The 26,650-nt window shown below is 44.1% G+C and overlaps 1 protein-coding gene across 3 annotated transcripts in view; it reads right to left on the minus strand.

The window, feature by feature from the left end:
* LOC102990228 (cytoplasmic 60S subunit biogenesis factor ZNF622) overlaps window positions 1-26,650 on the minus strand; it is a 90,694-nt gene that overhangs the window by 15,494 nt on the left and 48,550 nt on the right. Inside the window, exon 5 of one of the 3 annotated variants that reach the window (XM_055086514.1) lies at window positions 14,770-15,173. The exons of the other annotated variants lie outside the window; for them this stretch is intronic. Coding sequence (XP_054942489.1) covers window positions 15,025-15,173 — 149 coding nt within the window. The 3' untranslated portion in view covers window positions 14,770-15,024. Of the gene's footprint in view, window positions 1-14,769; window positions 15,174-26,650 lie in introns of those variants that run through there. 3 annotated transcript variants of the gene reach the window in all.

Raw genomic sequence — 26,650 nt, forward strand, 5'->3', positions numbered from 1 at the left:
TTGAGAACAAGTACTTGTACAATTGTTTGAATTCAGAGCTGAACTAGCCCTCTTTCTTTAAAAAAAAAAAAAAAAAAAAATCCCTCCCACCTTTAGAGCCCAGCTCACATATCACACTTCTCAGGAAGCCTCAGGCTGCAGCTCTTGCCACTGGACTAGAAGCTGCTTGGCAGGAGGGACTGTAGTTTTTTTGTTTTTTTTTTAGCCACATCACACGGCTTGTGGGATCTCAGTGCCTCGACCAGGAATTGAACCCAGGCGACAGCTGTGAAAGCCCGGAGTCCTAACCACTGGACCACCAGGGAACTCCCTAGCCCTCTTTTAAAAATGGGCATCTTTTTTATTTAAAGAAACTACTGTAGTTATTCAAACTTAAGTGTCTGGCCACCATTTGCTCAAAATTGAACAAAGAGTCTGTCAGTTCAAGGAAAACAGCTGACATTAATTGTCAGCGATAATAAAATTCAAGCTGTCAAGTAAAAATTGGAGTTTTAAAAAATACATATCCACTACCATGAGCCTGTTTCCTAGTGCTTAAAGACTTCTCTGATAAGATGGGTGGTATATTAGCAAATGTGATTTTTTGATCTTGTATAGTAAAATATGTCAACATTCATAGATGAACCGGTGAACCTGTTCAACTCAGTGAATCGGTATTTTCCAAATGACTAAAATATGATATTAACAAAATTATGCATGGGTAAAACATCCTTTCAAAATGGAAGATATTCCAATGGATTTTAATGTAACAAAGTATGCAAAGTACACTGATAAGGTTTCAGATTCTTCACTGGAGCTAACCTTTATGAAACTAGCTCTTGTCAAGCACAGTTTAATATCAAGGAAGAAAATCCACAATTATCTGAAACAGGTATGAAAATACACCTCCCTTTTCCAACTGCATAACACTGTGAGGCTGGAGCTTCTTCAGATTCTTTAACCAAAAGGAACATATTGCAACAGATTGAATGCAGAAGCGGGTATGAGAATCCAGATGTCATCTATTAAACCAAACAGGAAAAAGGACTTGCACACGTGTAAAAAAAAAAAAATGCCACTCTTTTTCACTATATTTTTTGTATTGGAAAATATTGTTATTAAATATGTTAAATTTTAATGGATTTATTTTGTTATGTTTAAATAAATTAATAAGTACTTTTAAATGTCTCCATTTAAATTTCTAATATAGTGAACTTTGATAAGCACTTTGGTGTTTTCAACAATTGTTGAGAGGTTAAAGGTGAACTGAAACGAAAAGCTTGAAAACCAATGACCTGGCCAATGAGAACTCTGGCTAAGACAGCCAGGATACGAAATGGAGGGATGGGGGAATTTAATATCTTTGAATTTTTAACTCAGACAGAAAACAGAATTCACTCTTAAACATTAATTCTGGTGTATGTTTGAACTTTACTGCGAGGGGATTTAATAATTGGACTTTAATTTCCTGCTGGGAAACGTAGAAGATTTGGAGTCATATTCAGAATATCTATGTTGCTGTCTATATTATTGTACTTTGTTACTAATGTCCTTTCATTTCAACTCAGACTCTCTGTATTGGAGACGCCAGAATAAACCGAATTGGCTGATGATAATTTGGAATGCAAATGGAAGAAGGATTACATTTTCAGGCTTGGGCTGAGTGGCCCTGGCTTTGACTTCATTAACGCCACTTTCTAACTCATTCCAGAGAGCTCTGGGAGCAAAATCTACACTGCCAGGGAGACCTCAGAGGGTTCCCGAAACACCGTGGCTGGTGTTGGGAACAGCATCAGGACGGCGGAGTAGGTCTCTTCTGAGAGCCTGCTGATCGCCTCCTGAATGGGGAATTGTTACCGAACCAAACTCGGGTCCTTTCACCTCTGCGCTCAGTAAAGCCAATCTACTGACACCGGGCTGTGGTGAAGGAAAGTGCAGCGTTTATTGCAGGCACCAAGCAAGGAGTCCAGGCAGCTAGTGCTAAAATAAACCCAGCACTCCCTGAAGGGTTTCAGGAAAGCATTTTTAAAAGCTGGGTGAGGGAGGGGCATCCCAGGGTATGGGATCAACTCTTGCACAATTCTCTGACTGGCTGATGTTGAGTGACAGGGCGGTGTCACAGGGGTTAACATTATCAATCCTTAGGTGCCAGTGGGTTTGGGGGCTATGTGCTCCTGATCATCAAGTAATTAATTTCTTCCTTTTGGTGGGGGGTCTTAGCATTTGCAAAACAATTCAGGCAATGTGCATCAGAGACTATCATCTAGGTACTTCAGAGAGAAGCTAAGCAGAGAATATGGGGGAGGGGTCTGTCCCGGGAAGGCCCCATAGGGTCCTGACGTTACAGAAGGTCCACACATGTAATGGACTCCACAGCCAAATGGTCCTCCACCACTCTTGGAGTTTCCTTTCTCGCAGATGGAGTGTCCTTAGAATACACCCCACCTCTCACCCTGACACTCACGGTGCCTCAGGGAGGTGGTATGACTTATCTGTTGGTGATTTGGGAGTAAAAGAACTGTTCGGCCGCCTCTTCTACTCCGTCTCTCCTGGGAGTGCTCAGAGAGCACAAGTTCCAATCCACCCCAGGCTCCACTAAGTGATTATTGTAAAAGTATGCCTAATTCTGAAGTTCTGAATTAGGAAGGTAACTTACTCACAGACAGAAGCCACATTCTCTAAAATCATCTCATCAGTTAAAGTGGTGACATACTGGTTCCATACGTCCTCTTACTTTGTCTTATCTCTTGGGTTATTCAAAAGGCAAGCAAGGAAGCAGCCTTATTTATTAGGTCACCTCAAAAACCACAAGAGGGGGGCTTCCCTGGTGGCGCGGTGGTCGCGCGTCTGCCTGCCGATGCAGGGGAACCGGGTTCGCGCCCCGGTCCGGGAGGATCCCACGTGCCGCGGAGCGGCTGGGCCCGTGAGCCATGGCCGCTGAGCCTGCGCGTCCGGAGCCTGTGCTCCGCAGCGGGAGAGGCCACAACAGGGGGAGGCCCGCGTACCACAAAAAACAAAACAACAAAAAAAAAAACCACAAGAGACTGAACTCAGGTCCACTTGATTCCAGAGGCTGTGCTCTTTCCACTTCATTACTCTGCTTCTGCTTTGTGTTTTCCCACAGCACCAAGACCACCTCTCCACTAATAAGAACTTGTGGAGTGAATGCTGAATGCATGAGCAAATGAATGAATGAAACACTATCCCGGCATATTGTTTACCATCGTGTGAATTATTCTTCATAATCAAACAGAATATTCTTTCTGATCTCAAGTGATGACTAGCTTATAAAGTAAATTCTGGAATTTGTTCAAACTCTGTGGCTTCCTTTACATTAAGAGCACATACAGGAGAGGTATGATAACATAATATGCTGAGACAAGGTAAAAGTAGCCATCAGAGCTACATCACCTCACCCCAAATTCATTAACTTCACTTAAATAAGAAATAATGTCTCTAGTGGAAAACTCACAGGTGTCCACAGACTATCCTATATCATTGTTGATGGCGAGCAGCATCATTTTCTTCTTTAGCCACAATTCAAGGAAAGTAAAGTTTTACCCCAGATACTTGATGGGCAATTGGCTCATTGTATGCATGTTTGTATAATAAAAACTGTATTTGTAACCACTTGTGTAGAAAGGTATATCGAGAAGATATATGGGAAAATTCAAAAAGCATAAAGCATTGTTCCTGTATCAGTTATCTATTGTTGCATAACAGATTACCCCAAAACTTAGTGGCTTAAAACCATGATTGACATTTACTATCTCACACAGATTCTGTGGGTAAGGAATGTGCAGCTTCACTTGGAATGGGTGGGGGGTGTCATAGTCCGGAATCTGTCTTGGGTGGCAGTCAAGAGGGCAGCTGGCGCTATAATCATCTGAAGGTTTGACTAGGCTGGAGGATCAGCTTCCAAGATGGCGCACTCATCACATGGACCTCTCCATGTGGCTGTGTAAGTGTCCTCATGACATACTATTGGGCTTCCCTCAGAGTGAGAGATCCAAGAGCAGGAGGCTGCAAGCACAACGTCTTGTATGGCAGAGCCTCAGAAGTCACACGCTGTCATTTTCACAACATCTTTTTGGTTACACAGGTCATCCTATTTAATGTAGGAAGGGACTACATAAGGAATGAATAACAGGGGGATCCCCATCCCATCGTGGGAAGCCACTTGGATACTGGCTACCACAGTTCCTATCACTTTCTCTAGCCTCATCATGAAGAAAAACAAAGCTCATGAAAAGGGAATAAATCTAGGCGGCAGCAATCCATGATGTGTCACATGGCAGGGGCTGTCTTTTCTGAACTTCGCTGATGCATTACAGGCCATGCTGGGAATGTCCAGGGCTTGGAAATCAACTAGATCCTCAGGAAGTATTAATTCAAGAAGGTCTCATTCTCCAGTAATAAAGGCTCAGAGGAAGGGTGATCATTTATTCATTGAACAAAAGTCACTGAGTTCCTACTCATTGCTGGGTACCAGGCTAGTTCTCTAGACCCTTAAATAAATGTGGAGCTCACACTGCAATGAGGAAATCAAACATGTGAACACATCACTCCAGCGTAATACGGTGAGTGCACCAATGTTATGTACTGATGTACATCAGTGAGTTGTACAGTGAGATGATATGGTGAGTACATGTGATTCCTACATAAGACTGGAGCGAGCTGCTAACCCTGTGGGGCCTGGGTAGGTGTCAGGAAAAATCTTTCTGGAAGAAGTGAACTAATCTCACCTTAACTAATAACTTAGAATTAGCCAGGGGTTCGGACCAGTGGAGACAGCCTGAGAAAAGTTGCAAAGATGAGAAACGGCATGGAGTATGTAAGGGAATGAAGTTCGCAGCACGGACAAATAAAGTGGGAATTTGTGGGACAAGGAAATGGAGAAGCAGGCAGGGCCACTCAAGGCCAGACCATAAAAGGACACACTGGGGAGTTGGGTCTCTCAGACCATAGACAATGGGAATTCTTTGACTTTTATAGCCAAGAAGAGTGGTGTGGTTAGGTTCACATTTTAGATAGATCATCCGAGCAGTTTTCCATAGGAAGAATTTGAGCAAACAAGACTAGAGAGAGTTAGACTAATTAGAAAACCACTTGCTGAAGATACAACGGGGTGATGAGGACTTAGCAGTAGGACGGTAGCAACAGGGGGAGGGATGAAAAGACATATTTGTCAATTAATAATGCATGCAATTGGCCTTCCATGGTGGCGCAGTGGTTGAGAGTCCGCCTGCCGATGCAGGGGACACGGGTTCGTGCCCCGGTCAGGGACGATCCCACATGCCGCCGAGCAGCTGGGCCCGTGACCCATGGCCGCTGAGCCTGCGCGTCCGGAGCCTGTGCTCCGCAGCGGGAGAGGCCACAGCAGTGAGACGCCCGCGTATCGCAAAAAAAAATAATAATGCATGCAATTTTAGGGACAGCCAGCAAAAGACAATAGGCGTATTTTCTGGTAGTAAGGTAAAATATAGTAAGGTAGTGTGGTAAAAGAAATCATTCTGGGGGCTTCCCTGGTGGCGCGGTGGTTGCGCGTCCGCCTGCCGATGCAGGGGAACCGGGTTCGCGCCCCGGTGTGGGAGGATCCCACATGCCGCGGAGCGGCTGGGCCCGTGGGCCATGGCTGCTGGGCCTGTGCGTCCGGAGCCTGTGCTCCGCAACGGGCGAGGCCACAGCAGTGACAGGCCTGCGTACCACAAAAAAAAAAAAAAAAAAAAAGAAAAGAAATCATTCTGGTGGCCTGTATTACAAGGGCAAGACACAGGATCTTTCAGAGCTGGTCACCTCCATTACAGGATGCCTGGTTTGCTAACCTATGTATCTGGGTGGAAAGGGCTCAGGTGTGACTGGTTCTTTTCAGATCCACCTGGTAAATTTTGATCTCTTGTTTCTATTTATTTATTTGGCCACGTGCGCGCCCCGGTCTGGGAGGATCCCACATGCCACGGAGCGGCTGGGCCCGTGAGCCATGGCCGCTGAGCCTGCGCGTCCGGAGCCTGTGCTCCTTAACGGGAGAGGCCACAGCAGTGACAGGCCTGCGTACCACAAAAAAAAAAAAAAAAAAAAAAAAGAAATCATTCTGGTGGCCTGTATTACAAGGGCAAGACACGGGATCTTTCAGAGCTGGTCACCTCCATTACAGGATGCCTGGTTTGCTAACCTGTGTATCTGGGTGGAAAGGGCTCAGGTGTGACTGGTTCTTTTCAGATCCACCTGGTAAATTTTGATCTCTTGTTTCTATTTATTTATTTGGCCACGTGGCTTTTGGGATCTTCCCTGACCAGGGATCAAACCCGTGCCCCCTGCAGTGGAAGTGTGGAGCCTTAACCACCGAACTGCCAGGGAAGTCCATCAATCCCTTGTCTCTTTATCATATTTTCTATACTTTCTTTTTTTGTATATAAATTTATTCATTTATTTATTTCGTTTTGGCTATATTGGGTCTTCGTTGCTGCTGTGGTGAGTGGGGGCTACTCTTTGTTGCGGTGCGCAGGCTTCTCATTGTGGTGGCTTCTCTTGTTGTGGAGCATGGGCTCTAGGCGTGCAGGCTCAGAAGTTGTGGCACGTGGGCTCAATAGTTGCGGCGCACAGGCTTAGTTGCTCCGCGGCATGTGGGATCTTCCTGGACCAGGGCTTGAACCCGTGTCCCCTGCTTTCGCAGGAGGATTCTTAACCACTGTGCCACAAGGGAAGTCCCTATACTTTCTTTTATTAAAATATATTAAACACACCCACTTCACATTGTTTCTGGTCATTTTCACATCTACTCACTTTGCAAGTCTAATTCTGTGCTTTGTTTTTCAGTGCTGACTTTTGTTTCTAAAGACTTGTTTTTGCTTATTTTTTTAAAATTATGAACTCATGTTCTTGGAAGTTTAGCTATGAGAATTCTTTGAGTCCACTGTTTTGTGTTTCTCTAAAGAGTATTTGCATTTGCCTCTGCCAGCCTCGCAGGGGCACTACCAACCCAAGACTACTCTAAATTTTCTACAGCTAAACAGCCACAGGGAATTTGGCCCCAAACCCTAGTGATAGCAGGCTTGTGGTTAGAAATTATAAGTGGAAATTTCCTCCAATTCACTGAGAGGCAAGCTTGAGAAAGGATGTATCTCCAATATATGTCTACAAGATTTTCATCAGCAGGGTAAGTTTCTTCTACTTGTCCACTTTAGGGGTGTTACATTTATGCAGGAACTCTGACTAGGCCCCCTTTTCCTGTTTGAGGCCCAGGCTCTGTCTCCTGTCCCTGTGCCTTTGTCCCATTAAAACCCAGGAAATAAGCACCAAGTTTTACCCCATACGTCCAGGGCAAACTCAGGCTCCAGCTCTACCTTGCTCTTCTGGATTTGAACTTTCATGAGGTTTCTAGAAAAATCCTGAAAAATTATCTTACTTTCTCTGAGCTTCACCCTGCATTATAAAAGATGCTAGAGGTTGAGTTTTTATACAGCATTTTTAGGTGTGCTGTACTGGGAGAGGTCCCTGTGAACGTCTAAACTGCCACTTTGCAGAAACTGGAAGTGAGAGCTACAGTCTTATATCATCACAAGGAAGATCAATCATTTACTTATGCCTATGTTTGAGATGATCAGTCAGGAAAGAAGACAGTCGCTAATCCGAAAAGATACATGCACCCCAGTGTTCACTGCAGCGCTATTTACAATAGCCAAGACACAGAAGCAACCTAAATGCCCATCGACAGATGAATGGATAAAGATGTGATACATATATACAATGGAATATTACTCCGCCATAAAAAGAATGAAATAATTCCATTTGCAGCAACATGGATGGACCTAGAAATTATCATAGTAGGTGAAGTCAGACAGAGAAAGACAAATATCATATGATATCACTTATATGTGGAATCTAAAAAAAATTATACAAATGGACTTATTTACAAAAGAGAAGCAGACTCACAGACATAGAAAACAAACTTATGGTTACCAAAGGGGAAAAGGGAGGGGGAAGGATAAATTAGGAGTTTAGGATTAACATATAAACATTACTATATATAAAATGGATAAACAACAAGGACCTACTGTATGGAACAGGGAACTAAATTGAGTATATTATAATAACCTAAAATGGAAAAGAATCTGAAAAAGAATATATATAACTGAATCACTGCTGTACACCTGAAACTAAGACAGTATTGTAAATCAACTATACTTCAATTAAAAAATCAATTAATTAATTAATTAAAAGAAGAAAGAAAGAAGACAGTTGGAATAAAAGAGTTAAGGAAGCCAAGTGGTCATTTGTTCCACATGGTCGACCACAAAGGGACATAAATGAGGTCCAGAGACAGTCCATAATTTTGTGTTATTAGGAAGCAATAAAGCGTCAAAGGATGAGACCATTGCTCAATGTCTTATACAAACAAAAAACAACAGACCACAAAGCTGAATTTATTACTTCATTATGAGAGGTATGCTGGATGGGCACAGTCTCTCTGAGAAGAGTGTGTAAGTGTTCTGACATAGGCTAGTATCTGGGATGTGTGGACCTCAGGGGTCGGTGGGCTTTCAGAAGCAGGTGTGTGGATACCTCAGCTGGAGAAGCAGAGTTACTCAGGTGAGACTTGTGGATGGGTTCACTTTCAAAAGTCTGTTTATTGGAGCGCATCCAATGGTCCCTATTGGCTGATTTTCCAAAGCGAAAGGCTGATGCTGACTAGTTGGCTTTCAGAAGCATGTTCACGAGGACGAGTCACTGATTGATTAACTAGTTTTAAAACTAGTTCTGACGGCTCCACGGCATAAAATTCTCTCTCTCTTTTTTTTTTAACAAGCTGTTTTAAAATCCATTTTGGTGGCTACTTATTACCATGACTACAGAATAATTAGTCCTTTCCTAGGCATATGAGAATTTTTCAGTTGGCAAAAAAAAAAGTCATCGACTAAAATATGCAATAATTCGTAGACCCAAATCTAAATTTTCAGATAAGACAAAAATCCTCAAATTAGGATTAACCTACCAACAGCCTCAATTAACCACATATGTGTACATATGGACACATTCATTCTGTGTGAAAGACACAGTGACAAGAAAATGTGATGTCTTTGGGTTGGTTCAGTCTTTCACATCTTCTGCAACAGCATCACGGTACAATTCAAGTCAGACTCAGAAAAGTCACCTTATTCACAAGTCGTAAAACAAAGTCCTCAATCACAAAGTCAGATTTGGGTCAATGTCACAAAATCTATACAGTAAAGAAAGGAGCCATGCAGCCTAGAAGATTTTAAATCAAGTATAAAGTCAAAAATAATTATGCTCAATACTTAATGAACTAGGAAAAAAAACTCAGGCACCTAATTTCCTGATGATTTTAATTAATACCAATTACATACAAATTAAAATATATTGAGATATCTCCAATTCAAGATCTGAGAGCACTTATCTTGGCATTACATTTCACTCAGCACATGAGAGTATAGTGGTTCAGTGCACAGCCCCAGGTGCCTGACTGCCTAGACCACAGCTTGGCTCTGTAAGTGCCTCAGTTTCCCCATCTGCTGTTACGGGCTGAATTGCATCCCTCCAAAATTCAGATGTTGATATCCTAACACCCAGTACCTTAGCATGTGACTATATTTAGAGATAAGGTCTTTTCAAAAGTAGTTATGGTTAAATGAAGTCATTAAGGTGGGCCCCAATCCAATGTGACTTGTCCTTATAAGAAGAGGAGATTAAGACACAGGTATGCCCAGAGGGAAGACCATGTGTGGACATAGTGAGGAGGCGGCCGTCTACAACCCAAGGAGAGAGACCTCAGGAGAAACCAACCCAGCTGACTCACCGATCTTAGACTTCCAGCCTCCAGAACTGGGAGGAAATAAATTTCCATTGTTTAAGCCATCCGGGCTGTAGTATTTTGTTACGGCAGCCCTAGGGAGCTAATACATCTACTAAGGGAGATAGTACTGAATCCCCATCATAGGGTAGTTGTGAGGATAAAAGAAATTAACCATTTATTTTATTAATTATTAAAATAATAAATGTAAAGTAATAACAGTGACTATCATTTCCTGACCATTTACTATATGCTCTAGCACTAAGACCAAAGACTGGCGGGAACTTCCCTGATGGTCAAGTGGTTAAGAGTCTGTGCTTCCACTGCAGGGGGCACGGGTTCCATCCCTGGTCAGGAACTAAGGTACCACATGCTGCACGGCAGGGCCAAAAAAAAAAAAAAAAGACCAAAGCTTGGGAATTGCTCAATGTACTTACTGTGTATTTTTGCTTTTTTTTAAAAAAAAAAAAATCAAGATTTCTTAGTGAGAACAGAATGTTATTCTAACAATAATTTTGGATCTGATTTTAAATATTAAGTACAGGAGGCTCACCTTGCTTCCAAACTCAAAAAAGCTTCATCCTCTGAGTGGCAGCCAGGTGTAGTTTTTGATCAGCACTTGGATAAACTGTAGTTTGAGGAATGAAAATAATTCATTTAGCCTCATGCAGGGGAGTCGATGCTATATGATGTGTCAGGCAATAATTCACTGACTTAAATGAGATGATAGGTTTTGACCCACGCTTCCCCCCTTTAGATGCCTTAACCTCTTTACTTGGAGTGGTAGGGAATTGGCTAAAACTTTTTAAGTGCTGTCAGAGGAGACTTACTATTTCAATGGGAGGAAGAGACAGCTGGAATAAAAGCATGGTTTAGGAAGAGGCAGAAAAGATGCAGGAAGACCAGCCAGTAAATTTGCACAGGGGAGACAGGGAGTGAAGACAGGAAGATTGGGTACCTTGAGGACGTGGCCGTGACTTGAGAAGTTTAATGCAGATTATGATGTGGTGATAAGTAAGCGCGTTTGGTAGAGGGATTTTAGCATCGAGACGTGGGAATAACTGAGAAGCAAATAGTCATTAAGATGTTCCTAGAAACCCTGGAAACTTCCTACAGCGACGTGAAGGGGTTATGCGGCAAAGTGGCCTCGGAAGGAAGTTCCTTACAGCTCTCCCTCCGGTCCTGTAGGAGGACCACGTGCAATGGAACCCAGACTCCATGGAAGTCGACCAAAAACAGATGGGCCGAGCTCTGCTCTACTCCAATCCTGGACCAGGGAAGAATTATTAAGGTAAAATGTAATAATACTCATGAGATGGGGAGAAAGGCAAGTTTGCATTTCAGAGGACTTCAGAAGCCCAGATTCTGTGTTTCAGGGACATGCAGTCACTTGAAGGAGACCAACGCATATAGGCTAGTGGAAGTCCCAGTGACTTTGCTTTAATGACCAGTTAAGAATCATATATAATAAGGACATAGCAAGTATTTATGTAGAATGAGTGATTTCAAATGTTTTTTTAAATTTTAACAACTTGAACAGTTCCATGTTCTTCAGTATCCTAGCCAAATATTTTGTGATTAATATATGAACATAAACTTCAGCCCTGCCTCCTGACCAAATAGTCATAAATTCCATATTTATTGCAGTGGGCGACTGGATTCTTGGACATTCTTCGTCTCATTGTCTGCCCCGCTCATACGCCTCTACCCGCCCCCCAAGAGGACTGCCCACAAACTTACAGCAAATCATCTGCCAGGAATTGAACCAGCTCCCTAGTCTGTGGGTTATTTTCTGTACGTTCTTACGGTACCGTTAGTTTAACTCAGTATGTTAATTCATTAGGCATGTGCCCAACTTTGATCAAGTTTTCCCACAAAAGCCTAAGCGCCACAAAATTAAAAGACAAAAATAGGGCTTCCCTGGTGGCGCAGTGGTTGAGAGTCCGCCTGCCGATGCAGGGGACGCGGGTTCGTGCCCCGGTCCGGGAGGATCCCACATGCCGCGGAGCGGCTGGGCCCGTGAGCCATGGCCACTGAGCCTGCGCGTCCGGAGCCTGTGCTCCGCAACGGGAGAGGCCACGACAGTGAGAGGCCCGCGTATCGCAAAAAAAAAAAAAAAAAAAAGACAAAAATATTTTCTCCCCTCCAAGATACCTAACGTGATATGAAATTGCCCCATGTAACATTTCCTGGTATGAGGTGTTTCAAATATGTTGAGAGGTTTAAAGAAAATGTTAAATAGCCGTGCTTTCATCCTGCATTATGGAGTCATGGTGGGAGGGGATGGGGGCTAGACTTTAACTGTTAACCAGGGATACTCTGGATAGTACAATTTGGTTTTGTACACATGCAGTTACTAGCTGAGTCCTTTTTGCAGATTTATGAGGAGAACTCCTGAAAAGACAGGGGTTCTTTGCCAAGCTGTTAAGTTTACAGTTGTCAAAGTAACTGTCATTTTGATTTGTAAATAAAACCAAAATGATAAAGACATCACTGAAAAACAATTTTTTTCTGGGTCTTATGGTGACATTAAGAATAAGCTTGATCATTTGCAGACTCACTTGATTAGATTAGCTGATTCGAACTTTTCAAATTCATTAAACCAGTTGTTTGAATTGACTGCTAATTCATTATAGAAAAAGAACAAGTTAGCCCCATAGGTAGGGCTTAAATTGCTGCTCTGAATCCTGCCTTTACCTTCCAAGAAAGGGAGCTTACAGGCCTACGATTCATCAGCGGTTATAATTTCTTTTTTATTTATTTTTTATTTTATGGAAATGTAGCTGATTTACAACGCTGTGTTCATTTCTGCTGTACGGCAAAGTGATTCAGTTATACGTATATATATTCTTTTTCGTATTTTTCATACGGTTCATCAGGGGATATTGAATCTAGTTCCCTGTGCTCTGCAGTAGGGCCTTGCTGTTTACCCACCCTATGCACAATAATTTGCATCTGCTCACCCCAAGCTCTGACTGCGGTTACAACTTTTTTGGTTTGCCTTCTCAGCCATCTCCCACAACCCAGGTAAACCGCATGTAATCAATGAAGAGTCATTATGTTGTAATCAGTATCTATGTCATAAACTGCTACGAGACACTGCAGCCAGCCAGCCAGGATGGGAATAAAAATGGAAAATCGCGAAATAAAGGTGTCAGTTTCCAGAAGGGTGAGAGAGGCCTCCCTACTGTTTCGGCTCCATGATGGAAATTGTTATGACCCAGATGGATATTAAGGAACAGCAGGAAAGTGGACTGGCATCACTACAGGTTAACGCGCACAGCAGTGGGGAGGGTTCATCTGCTATCAATGTAACTGCGTGAAAGTCACCAACATAATTTCCTCTGACAAGCGATCGATTCAAACAAACTAGGAAGCCTCTGTGGTTAGTGATCAGACATCTGCAACCTGTTTTTTCCTTCTCTCACCCAATCTGCAGGTACTGCAGGCTGGCTGGAATACATTAATGGCATGCAAAGGGAAACCTCTGATTTACTGAGTCATAGCCTCTTGTATAAACACAGCAAGGTTCATTATCACTTACAGAAAGTGTCTCCAATGGGGTGACAACTCATGTTATAAATAGTGTTTTCTAAAGATCCAGAAACGAAATGAGCTGGGCTTGGCATTTGAAAACACATTGCAGACAGACCTGGGAGAATTAGTATACGCCGCGGAATTATCTCAGCTTCCTAATGGTGCTAACATTTATTTTTACTTAATCGCAGAGAATGGCAACTGGAAGAGGAAGACGATAAGTATAAAAGAATGAAATTTGCCAGATAGAGAGAATTCTACATCCTGACCAATTTCAGGCTCCCATGGGAGACCTTTATGTCAGCACTTAGAGAGGAAAGGAGCAGGAGGCACCATCTTCCTTTGGCTCTTTTGTTGATCCCTTTATTTGCTGTTTGGGCCCCAGACTAAGCCATGAGTCATTCCTGGTAGACAGGGAGCGGGGGAGGGGGGAGCGGAAATGGAAGTAGTCGTCTCATCTATTTGCAAAAGGCTAAATATAATTGAAGCTAATATTATTAGCGTGCATCAGCTCTCGAATTTTTTTAAAGATCCATTTGTTTGATATGTACATTTTCATAAAAGCTTTTGCATGACTTTGATGCTTTAAACTTTCACTCTATTAACTGAAAGTGGTCAGGAAGAAAATGATCGTTCCTGAGCGGCAGCGGTTTCTTGTTTAAAGATCTCTACTGATCCCTGACGTAGACCACCAGAGTCCTGTTATCTTTCAGAGTGATGCTGCGATTCCAACTAAACAGGACTGAACACTTTATTCTTAGCATGATGCCCCTCCCTGAAATGCCTACATTCAGAAACACGGAGGAAACGGTTTGACAATTTAAAAAATTTTTATTGCCCATCTACCAACAGTTACACCTTTGTCTTCACAATTCAGGAAACCTCTTTTTTTTCTTTTTTCCCAGCCCTCCCAAATGTACACCAGCCGGTTGTGATGATATATGGAACTTCATGGCACAGCGCCCAGTAAATATAGATGCTCAAATATTGCTAGCTGTTCTCCTTAAATGGTCAGAGCCTACGTCTCTCTAGCGGGGCTAAGTCGTACGACTGAGGACTGATTGGCTTTGAGATCAGGCCAGAATTAGGCCAAGCGAATGAGCGAACAGTTGATTGGCTCCAGCATGGCAAAGAATGAACAATCTGTGGATTCAGACTGAACTTGAACACCAGATTGAGCACTGAACGTGACTTTGTCACTCCAGCTCTCTGAGTTTCTGTTCCATCTTCTGTAAAACGTGACAAATAATATGTTACAGGATATTTTTGAGGATAAAAATTGAAATATACAAATCAAATATTGAAATTAAAATATATAAAACCCTTAGTGCAGTATCTGGCACATAGTAAGTACTCAAAATATTTTTAATTTAAGGAAACATGTACTTTGGTAATAAAATCATTAAAAAGAAAGAACAACAGTAATGTTTTATTTTTGTTTTAATTTATTTATTTATTTATTTTTGGCTGTGTTGGGTCTTCGTCTCTGCGCGAGGGCTCTATCTAGTTGCGGCGAGCGGGGGCCACTCTTCATCGCGGTGTGCGGGCCTCTCACTGTCGCGGCCTCTCTTGCTGCGGAGCACAGGCTCCAGACGCGCAGGCTCAGTAGTTGTGGCTCACGGGTCTAGTTGCTCCGCAGTATGTGGGATCTTCCCAGACCAGGACTCGAACCCGTGTCCCCCGCGTTGGCAGGCAGACTCTCAGCCACTGTGCCACCAGGGAAGCCCAACAACAGTAATGTTTTCCGTGCACATATCATAGAAACTTCTCTTCTTGAAGGCAGCAGGTGGTACGTCCCTCCAGTAGAGCAACTGGATTTCATGCGGATGTATTCTGCCGATTTCACTATCTGAAGAGTAGAAAAGAGAAGAAAATGGCCATCCATTCAAGAAAGCGGGAAAGGAAAGGATTTTTAAGTGTCAAATGCATTCTCAAATAAACCATGTGCTTAGAGCAGGTCAAGTGAATGTAGGCTACGTATTTACAAATGCCCCTGCCAAGGCCAGGTGTAGATCTCTAGGGATGAAATCATGCCCTCTAAATTTCTTGCTTAAGTCACTCTTAACTTGGCTACAGACACAAGTAAAAAGAAGCTAATGAGAACTTGAAGTCCAAGAGCCTGCTGGATCAACATGTTTTCCAAACGGCTGGAAAATCCGCAATAATTCTGTTACCGAATGCAGGTTCGGCTGCTTGCCACTCAATAGCCAAGAAGTCAAATCGAAGGGCAAGCTCAGGTAGAGAAGGAAGGTACTTTATTCAGAAAAACCGGCAATCTGGGGAGATGGCGAATTTATATCCAGAGACCAACTCCGAAGATTCTGCTCAGCCATGACAATTTTTAAAGGGAAAAACAGGAAACAGTCTCAGTTAATCATTAAGGCAGGAGGTAAGACTCTTGGTCATCTTTCCATTGAGTTTAGACCTGCAGACTTCTCCCCATCTTCCTTGGGACACTGTCTTGCTCGCATGGTCCTCCTGCAGTTGGATGTTCTCTCACCTGCATGGTCTGCCAGCTCCCACGAGGTCCACCTGCAAATTTACTAAGGGGAAGCTAGGGGTAGAGGGTCAGTCAGTAGTTAATTAAGTCATTAATTTAATTCTTCTTAATTCTTCATTCTTACTTCTCCTAATCCAGGAAAGGAATCAACAGGTTAGGTAAGGTGTTGTGTATATTTAGTAAAGCAGAAATCCAGAGCTAAGTTAAGTGTTACCTAATGATGTCATCTTTATGATTAAGGTCTAAAGAAAACAGGGATGATTAAGCAGAAAAGAGGCAAAGGAGCTGCTTACATAACCACGTTTTCACATCGGAATTACATCCCCTCCAGACTGATGATCCAAAAGGACATGTGACCTAATCTGTAATCTGATGCCAATTTAGTCATGGGGTCACCTGGACTAGTCACCAAAGGTCACTATGTAAGGAGAAGAATGCAGCCACATAACCTCAAAAATGAATATTTGAATTAAAATGACTTCAAACATGAACCTGGAAGCTCAAGTTCATATTTGGGCTCAGGGAACTGTTCAAATGAAGACCATACCTGTTATGTGTCAAATGTTTGCACTCTCTGGCTGATAGTTCTAAGTTCATTCACTGGCTACGACACCCTAAGAAAGCAAACTTAAGTGAGCTGGAATATGGAGGGTAGCTGAGGATCTGGGAAAGAAAATATTGCCTGAGGATGGAGAGGAGAAGAGGAGAGTAAGGCACAGTCTTCTTAATCTCTCAGGAGGCCACCGTCGTGTCCCCAGCATGGTTGCCCCAGAGAGCAGTGAGGAAGCAAAGAGCCTCTCGTGACTTCACTAGGGAGGAGAAACAAGGGAAAGAAAAGCACTCAAGGACAGAGGAGACCCGGCTGCTACAGGGGACACCGGCCGACAGGGGCGTCTTACTGTTGTCCAGGCACTTCTGTGATTTCCAGTGGGTGTGCCGCACACCCACCGGCCTCTTTCCCTTCAACAGACACCATTAAGCACATAGTGTGTGCCAGGGAGGGCTAGGCGCTCTGGGTGATCACAGTGGATGAAGGAGAGGTCTGATCTGCACCAAAGTTCAACTCCAGGAACTACACAACACTCACACACCTGGATGCCATCACATCCTAAAGAAATCCCGTCTTACCGAGCAGAGTCCAGAATCCTACTGGCAAAAATTCTGTTCCTTTGAGGATTTTGAGCTCCTCGAAGACAAGGACTATTTTCCATCCACTAAGCCCAGTGGCCCTCTCATAACGTGTATTCAGAGTATACTGGGAATAAATTAATTAATGTTTGAGTGGATAGTTCAATGGACAATCTTAAAATTTTTATAATTACAAAATACTTCGAGTGTATATATAAAAAAGACTGTAACTTATATTTATTTATCACGTTTATTATTTTAAAAATAATACTATCATAAACAAGATTGGCTCAACAAGTAGAATGTGTCTGAAGCCCTCTCTATGCATTTCCCGAATTGCCTTCCAGTCTTCACTCCCACACTGTAATAACCAATTGAGTAAAACCCTGGTGTCATTTAAGACCCCTACTTCTCTTTTATTCCCCAATTCTACTGGCTACCCTCCCTAGTCTTGGGGTGGAAATACACTCCTCCCTCCAAAGGACCTTCCACGGCTCTATTTCTCCTTCCCATTATCTCTTCCAGATTATTGTATTTGCTGTCTTCACCAGCTGTCTTTCCTATTCACATTTTGCTAATTAAATGAACTTTCACTATGGTTTTATTTTTGTAGAAGAACAGCCTGAGCAGTGAGATAACTTTTGTGTCTGTTTCAATGCATTTCCAGGATGCTGAAATCACAGTAGCTTCTATCTCTCGGTATATACAGCACACACAAAGGAACTGTGACAACAGACCTCACATTTCTTTTCAGTAATCTGTACAGATGAAAGCAGCTGGCAGTACGTCAACCATTATTATTGATGATCTCCTTGTACAGGGCAAGGGGCTGAGGGGCATCTAAAGATGTGTAAACAAGAATCGTTTAGTCGAGGGTTCACACAATGAATTCCTTAGTCGCAGTGGTGACTAGTTGAAATCTCTGTTATGTTTATGCGGACTAACAGACAGAATTGTTAATCCCCCGTTGTCTCTCTAGACTTCAGCCCTTTAATTAACTGGACACATTAATGTACTACACACACCCGCTCTATAAATCCACAAATATCGCCATTTTTGAATCCTAGTTCAAAAGGTATTTTGTTTTAGCCCATCCCTAACCCTGAGGATAACCGAACAGACAGCAAAGGCCCCTGGCCTTGAGAATGACTCCAAATGCTTCCCCTGACCTCCTTAAGTCTATCACACGTCTCCAGGGACACTGATATTACCAACTGTTTAAGGGAAACCTTTGAAATGCTTGCCCTCAAAAATTCCAGCATAAATAGAGAATACCATAGTCATTTTTCTTCTCTGAAGAAGAATTGATGCCTATTTCCTCGACTCATGACCAATAAATCAGTTACCGTTTCCATCAACACATGACCTATCACAACTTAAATGAGTCAGGTTCTCCAGAGAAGCAAAACCAATAAGATACGTACATAGAGAGAGAGAGACATTTATTTTAAAGGACTGGCTTTCCTGAATGTAGAGACTGGCAGGTTCAAAGTCTGCAGGGTAGGCGGGCAGGCTGGAGACCCAGGCGAGAGCTGCAGTTTGCGTCCAAAGGCAGTCTGCTGGCAGAATTCCCCCTTCCTCCAGGGAGAAGTCCTTCAACTGATTGGGTGAGGCCCACCCACCCACATTATGGAGGGTAACTGGCTTTACTTAAAGTCTACTGACTTAAACATTAACCTCTTCTACAAAATAAATTCACAGAAACATCTAAAATAATGTTTGGCAAAAATCTGGGTACCGAGGACTAGCCAAGTTTAACACAGAAGATGGACCACCCCGTGACACAAGTGGCTTAACCTCTCAGTAAGAGACACTCACCCAGGGTTGCACAAACTATGGCTGAAAATGTGGCGTCGTGTCAGTTGAAACTCAGGCTACTCTTCCAGAAATTATACTCAATTCAGTAATCACCAAAGATGGGCAGGAAACTTCTGCTTTGTTTACCTTGTTTTATTTTATTATAACAAACAGATACTTTACCGTTTACAATGGGAACTTGCATCCACTTTTTAAATGTGTCTCATAAAATAAGACTTCAAGGAAAAGTCCTCCTTTCCATAAACCCCTTTGGGCTATAGGTGCCCCAGTCTCTGCCAGAGACAATTCTGCTTAAACTTACTTTTCTTTGCTGTTAGATATATGTTTAAGGAGAACTGCTATGGAGTTTCACCCTGGTCATCTTAAACTCTTGGCCACCTTGAGTAGGTCTTCGTTTCTGCACGCGAGCTTTCTCTAGCTGTGGTGAGCAGGGGCTACCCTTCATTGTGGTGCACGGGCTTCTCATTGCGGTGGCTTCTCTTGTTGTGGAGCACGGACTCTAGGTGCTCGGGCTTCAGTAGCTGTGGCACGTGGGCTCAGCAGTTGTGGCACACGGGCTTAGTTGCTCGTGGCATGTGGGATCTTCCCGGCCCAGGGCTCAAACTCGTGTACCCTGCATTGGCAGGCGGATTCATAAGCACTGCGCCACCGGGGAAGCCCAGGCCTCATTTATTCTTAACCCAAGTAGGCAAAGGAGTTAACCATGTCTGTGAGCACAGAGACCTGAGTCCACAGTCGGCTCTGCATCTGCCCCCTTCCTGACCGCTAGAGACAGCACAGAGAGCAGGAAGCAGTGTGAACTGGATAGCAATCCATCACTGAGAAACAAGCTCAGGAACCATGTCTTCAGCAGAAGGAATCTATGAATTAGTGTTTCCAATAAAAACAACGGCATACGCATCGTTCATCCAACAAATGTTGATGGAGCACTTACTGTACACTAGTAACACTCTACTGGGTGCGCTGGTTAGTATACGGCTTGTATTTGGTTCTTGTTCTCGGGAGGTTTGTGGGGATTCAAGGCCACATAGAAGGTTGAGGGAGAAGCATCAGCAGTGGGCTTCATCCTAAGTGTGTTTCTTACGTGACTGAATTGGATCACACGTTGCAAGGCTTAGTGAAAAACCAACTGTATAAAGCCTTTAATTTAAAATGGAAAAACTCAATGATTTCCTCCTACTGGAAATTTAGAGGGGGGAAACCCCTATTATCTAATAAATTATCTGCATTAAAAGGCATTAGTCATCCATCTTCAGACCATCTGCTGACAGCTACATTGCTTACTTAAAAACAGCACAGTACCCTTTGTCTGAGCAGGCCTTTTATGGTTCTCCCGAAAGAAACTCATTACACTGAGCCATAGAGGAAAGTAAACCGCTTTACGATAAACTAGTATGTTATAAATAAAGGAATGCTTCGCATAATATTGTAATTACTATTTTAATTTAAGGCTTAATGCATTGCTGCCCAAAATGTCTATTGCAGAAACCGAAAGAACACAGACCTTATTGTTGATGGTAAACTCTAGAAAGAAGACCAGCCACAGCATTTGTTTTTCCTACGCTCTAACTGAATGACAGAGGATTCTAAGGTGCACTCGAACTATCCATAACAAATGGCATTTTCCTCCTTCCTTTGAAAGGTCACTGACCCCAGTTGTCCTGGAGTCCTCATGGTTAGAAAGGCAGATGCTTCAAAAGGCACATTGGCTCTTGTAAGTATATATTGATATGTTGCATTTGACCCTTTTAGAGCCGTAAGTGTTTCCGTGGTTCTTAGTACAGCGTTTCAGGATATCCGAAAAGCATCAAAAAAACTAATTAGTTTTGGATTTGTTTGTTTCAGACAAGTGGGTGATTTCTATATTTGGCTGCCGGAGAGGCTTCGTTTACAAAATAGAAGAAGCCAATACCCCACAAATGACTCATAACTCCTTCTAGAAGGCGACAGTCTACTCTACTTTCTCTGTGCCCTGGGGGATCCGGAAGGAAAGAAGCTTCTGTAAAAAGACAGCTGAAGAGCTGCTATATTACACGACATCCCGCCAAGTGACAAGAGGATGGTGGGAAAGGAAATGAGAAGAAAGAATCAGTCAGGTTTAGGGGAAGAAAGAGGGTTTCCCACAGTTGGGAAGTGAGGACTCAGAGGAATATCGTGAGTGAAGGAGGTGAGCTGTAATTGTGGAAATGGTGATGAGGAAATGACGAATCAACAAAGCCAACTTCAGAAAATGAGAGGTTTGTCTCTCAATTGGAATACCTTCCTCTCTTCCCCCTCCTGGCTCTCATTCTAATCAAGTCCACTGTTTTCCTCTTTCCTTTCTTCTCTCCTCTCCAGTTTCTGTTTCTTTTGTGTGCACGTGGCCAGGTCCCTCCCACAGACACTGCTTAAAGGAAAATCCTGGGTCCACTTCCCGCTTCCTCCATTTAATGGACTTGTGATCTTGGGCAAATCTATTATCCTCTCTGCACCTCAGTTTCATCTGATATACAATAGGGACACGAGTACATAGCTCGTAAGGCTGGTACGTGTAACGATTCCCCCAGGATTGCTGATGTCCAGCCCAGGGTGGGTGATTCCGTAATTTCTTGGGAGGGGAGTTCATATCCTTGACCCCAATCCCCAAGGCCGACTGCCCGCTTCACCTCAGTATACCCCTCACCTGCTCCAAACCCTCGAGTCCACACTTTTACTGCGAATTCTTCAAGTTCCCAACCTGTCTGACCTTCAGAATCACCTGTAAATCTCCCTCAAAATAGAAATTCCAGGGACCAATTAAATGAGAATCTGTGAAACTACTGAATTGGAATCCGGGGGCAGAGGAGAGCGGTGTCGGCCTGTGAGCTGACCCCCATGCTGAGGACAAGGAGAGACAGAAAAAAGAAGCAGCCCGTCCAGACTGGCAAGTGGCGAGTTTAATAAGAAATGGAACTCACATACAAGGCTTGTCTTGGGCATCTGCAAGACCAGTAGATCTCCACACATGCTCACCAGAATGTAAACCATTATACAGAGGCCTTAACTGGGTGCAGTCACGTGCGCAGCCCGGATGGTCTCACCTGCACACTGCTCTCTCAAGGCTGCGTCCTTGAAGACAGCTCCCGCCATGGGAACGGTGGACAGAACATACCTTCCAAGGACAGGGAAGGTGGTGAGGGGCCTCGGATGACCCAAGTCCAGCTCATGGGTCAACCAGTGGCCACGTCCTTTCGGTGACCTCCTCCAACAGATGGACTCAGAGGGTCTGCATGCATTTTTTACAGAAGCTTCTCCATCCAATAATTCTGATGTGGCATCAGGCTTGGGCTGCATTCAAGTTCTATTTCCCTGTGAGGAGCATTGGCCCAAATGCCTGCTTTCTGTGTGGCCATGCGTTTTGGTGACCAGTAATGTTCTAGAAGACTCCATGGTGGTTTTCTTCCCCCTGGAGTTGACTGAGTCCATCTCTTCCCATTTCACTGCCTCACACCTGTGCCCAGCCCTGCCTTTCCCAGACTGTCCAGTCCTCTTCATCCAAGCCCAGCTTTTCCATAAGCCAAGACGACCTTAGCCTCTTAAGTATTCTTTCCCCTGGAACTTATAGACATCTGATTTCCTAATGTCCAGGGTGCAAAGCTGACTATGTTTAGTGATCCCATGCTTAGCTCTTACTCCAAGACCCCACGGCTACTTCCTCCCAACGCTTCTGTCCTTGGCAGGGCATCAAGAATCCGTGCAATTACTCATGCAAACCCAGTTTCCCTTTCCTGATGCCATTAGAAGTGCCTTCCATCCCTCATCAGGAGCTCACTCTTCAGGCATCTTTAGCCCTTAAAAGCAATCCAGCCTATCTTGGATTTTCCTGCTCGTGCGGGAAATACAAATGTTTCCTTGGCAAGAGCCTCAGGAAAGGCGTGAACAATCCCTGAATAAAAAGCACACGCCGCCCACACAGCTATGGAGCATCTCACTCATTACCCAGACGCGCCTGACTCAGAGTCACTCATTGCCAACTGTCACTTCATATCTGTGGATCCTGTGCTTTCATCAATATTCCCTGGGCACTTAAATACATCACACACACACACTGAAGTGAAAGGTAGTGACTCAAGTCACCGTGTGTGTGTGTGTGTGTGTCTGTCTGTCTGTGCAGTCCTAAGCCTGGTGCCAAAAGGAATTTTCCTGGACCACGAACTATGTCTGTGTTTGTGACAAGGGAGCTGCCTTGGGCACAGCAGCAAGGAACATGAGTGTGCAGTGGAAGTGGGGCACAGAGTGTCGTACCAGGATGTTTGCAGAGGCAGGTTCCTACCTATTCAACTGAAAGTAGCTTGAACAATAAGGACATCGATGTCATAAAGCAAGAAGGCCAGAGGAAGGGTGATTCCCAGGTTGGTGCAGGAGTTCGATGGTAGCAATAAGGCTCTTTCCACCCTTTCACTCTGCACTTCACAGTGCTGGAATGTCCACCCGTGGGACTGCAAGAGCACTGCTGCAGAGCCAGGCATCACCTATCATCATGACCACATCCGGTGAAAAATATTGGTACTTCCTCCTGTGAGTCTCTTTTGATTAGGAAATCAACCTTTCTTAAGATCCCTCACATATACATACAGCGTCCTTTCCTCTTAGGTCCCTTTAGCCAGGACTAGCTTCAAGAGAATCATCAAGAGAATTTAGGAACGTATCTGCCATGTGTATATCATGGTGGAAAGATGGATCTGCCAGGAGATAAGAAGCCATGAGGCAGAGACAGGGATAGGATGGCTGTTGGGTAAACAGCCAACACCGGATGTTCCAGGGGTTCAGGACTAGATGAGGAGAAGGATGGAAGAATTCTCCTGCCTGAATCTCAGATGGTCCCTCTTGGTAGCACTTTGAAAATTACTGTCTCCACGTATCTAGACACACCTCAGAGACAAAGGTCCAGATACTCGGGCATCACCATTTGGGGTCACTGCTTAAGGACATCAAAGGCATTTTGTATCTTTCCCAGCACCAGGAGAAACCTGGGAAGACTTTATATTCTTAAGTGTATTCAAGAGATAGAAACAAACTCTGTAAAGCTCTGCTTAGCTGGGCCTGCTAAAACAAAAATACCATCGACTGATGGCTTAAGCAACAGAAATTTATTTCTCACAGTTCTGGAGGCTGGGAAGTCCCAGGTCAGAGGGCAGCATGGTCAGGTTCTGATGAGAGGCCTCTTCCAGTTTTGCAGGTGGCAGTCTTCTTGCTATGTCCTCACATGGTGGAGAGCAGAGCGGGAGAAAGCAATCTTTCTCAGGTGTCTTATTATAAGGACACTAGTCCCATTTGTGAGGGCTCGACCCTCACGACCAAATCACCTCTCAAAGTCTGCATCTCCTAACACCATCACTTCGGGGCTTAGGATTTCAACATGAATTTTGGAGGGATACAAACATTCAGTCCGTAGCAAAGCCAACGTGAAAAGAGGAGAAACAAGTGGGTGCCAGTGCCTAGACCCACAGCTCAGCTTCTGGTGCGTGGTGGACAAGTTTCCACTGAGGGTAGCTGAACTGAAGGAAAGAGAGTGAAGTCGCCGTTACAAAAATGAATTTCACCCTAGTTCTTGTGAACTAGGATGAACTTATGGATGAGGATAAGGAGATAAGCAGGGGCTTAGAAGTCAGAATATGGGCTTGAGTCCAAATTCTGGCCGTGGATCATGGTGTGACCTGGGACAAGGCACTCCGGACAGTGTGGGTCTGCTGGAACCTCGCTTAAACAACGGGTGGCATGTTCTGAGCCAGCAGGGAGAGGAAACGGGCTATTCACAGACAGGACGCAGGCGAACTCAGGCTGCACAGAAGGTAGAACTATCACACTCGACTCATCGACGCCAGAGCCTACCGGGCAAGACACGACGGTGTCTGGCGATTCTACAAACTTCCACGGTGGTGCTCCTTCCACAGAGAGGAGAGGGGGCTCTTCTGAACCCCACTAGCCCTCCTTCACACCCCTCCTAGTCTTTCTCTCTCCCTTCCCCTCAGCCCTCACGTTTCTGGCGCTTTTAGAGGATCAGGGGCTGCCCAAGTTTGTTGCCTGAACCCCTGAAGCTCTCTGCCTTCTTGGGACTATAGTCTATGTCCTAACTCTTCTGTAATCTTTGTGCTTCATGAAAACTTACCTCCCCTGCATACCATGGCTTCTGGGACTGACATTTCACCTAAATGCTGTCCAGCTAAGATGCTGCTAATTCATTCCGGGTCAAGAAGTACCCCCACACGTCCCCTCTCATCTCCCATCTCCCAGTTGGTACTTGCACTTTACAGGGGTTTCCTATGTCTACTTGCAGGAGATTCAAATGTGGTAAGATTTCTACTGTCCCTAAAATCATTATTCTGTTCCATCTGCAGCTCAGGCAAGAGTTCTCTTGGGAAAATATCATTCTTTTGTATTAGAGGCAGTAAAGCCAGAGTGGATGAAAGTGACAGCTCCAATGTCAGGGCATCTGGGTTCAAGTCCTGGCTCTATCACTCGTTAACCGTGAACCTGGGCAAGTGAATTAACATCTCTGTGCCCAAATTCTCACACAAGGAAGAAAAAGAGAAAGAGATAAACAGACACAGAAAGGGCAAAAAGGATGACTGTAAATTCCTCTTCGGACTGGTGTAAGAATGTAAGGCGCGTTGTGAACCAAACGTTTGTGTCTCCCCTCCTCCCCATTCATATGCTGAAGCCCCAAGCCCCAGTGTGACGGTATCTAGAGGTGATTAGCTTTAGATGAGGTCGAGAGAGCTGAGGTACCAATGACGGGATTAGTGTCCTTATAAGAAGAGGAAGAGAGACCAGAGTTCCCTCTGTCTGTCTCCCTCTGTCTCTCCCTCTCCCAGGTGAGGACATAGCCAGAAGGCAGCCATCTGCAAGCCAGGAAGAGAGTCCTCCCCGGAACCACTCTGGCACCTTGATCTTGGAACTTCTACTTCCAGAACTGTGAGAAATAAGTGTCTGTTGTTTAAGGTGCCCCGTCTGCGGTACTTTGTTACGGCAGCCTGAGCTGACAAAGACAATGAGTTAATGCACAGGAGCAGAACAGAATGAGAGGCGTTGATGTATGGAGCGCGCTCATAGGCCTCAGTCTGATGCTAAAGTTTTACTGTCAATAACAGCAGGGATGGAGTTTGTTGAATTGATTTTTTTAAATATCGCATCTAAATGTTATTTACCTTGATTACTGAATTTGTTGACGCCGCCTTAAATTCTGTGCCCAAGGTGAGCGCCTTATTCCTCTCACCTAGTTCCAGCCCTGGTTACTATTCCCGACAACTGGCAAACACTCAGTGATAGTTGTGATTCCTTAAGCTTAAAGGCAACAGCGTATTCATTAATGATATTTTTACAATAAATTTTGTTGAGGGTTATGTTCTAAGTGGTCTGGTGAGGAAATCCATTTACAGATCCCTACTCCTGGTGTTTCTGGGTCACTTACTTCACACTGTAAATAACAAAAAGGTCAGAATGGCATGAAAATAGCACACGTTGCGCCATACCTGACCCAGAAAGACATACGACCTGAGGTAATGGAACCAGCCGAAATTCAGGTGGAAAACCTTTGGCCAGATCATCAATCTCCATCTGAATCCTCATCATAAATACAGAGCAAAGCCATTATGGTCTTTTTTTTTTTTTTTTTCCCTGAGTCCCACCCCCCTCATTAGGGCTGACCCTCGCCCCGTCTAAGCTGGGACCTACAGAAAAGATTCTCACTTCACGTTACATCCCAGCCACCCACAACAGACCTCACTTCTGAACGTGACGGGCATTGCAACAAACATCGCCGAGGTTATTTCTCCGCATGATCCCTCTGGATGTCTGCACCCCTTTTCTTTCGGTGAGTTTAAATCACTTTCCAATACCCATCTATCTTTACAGCATCCTCA

This window comes from Physeter macrocephalus, chromosome 8 (genome assembly GCF_002837175.3).
Source record: "Physeter macrocephalus isolate SW-GA chromosome 8, ASM283717v5, whole genome shotgun sequence".
Lineage (NCBI taxonomy): Eukaryota > Metazoa > Chordata > Mammalia > Artiodactyla > Physeteridae > Physeter > Physeter macrocephalus.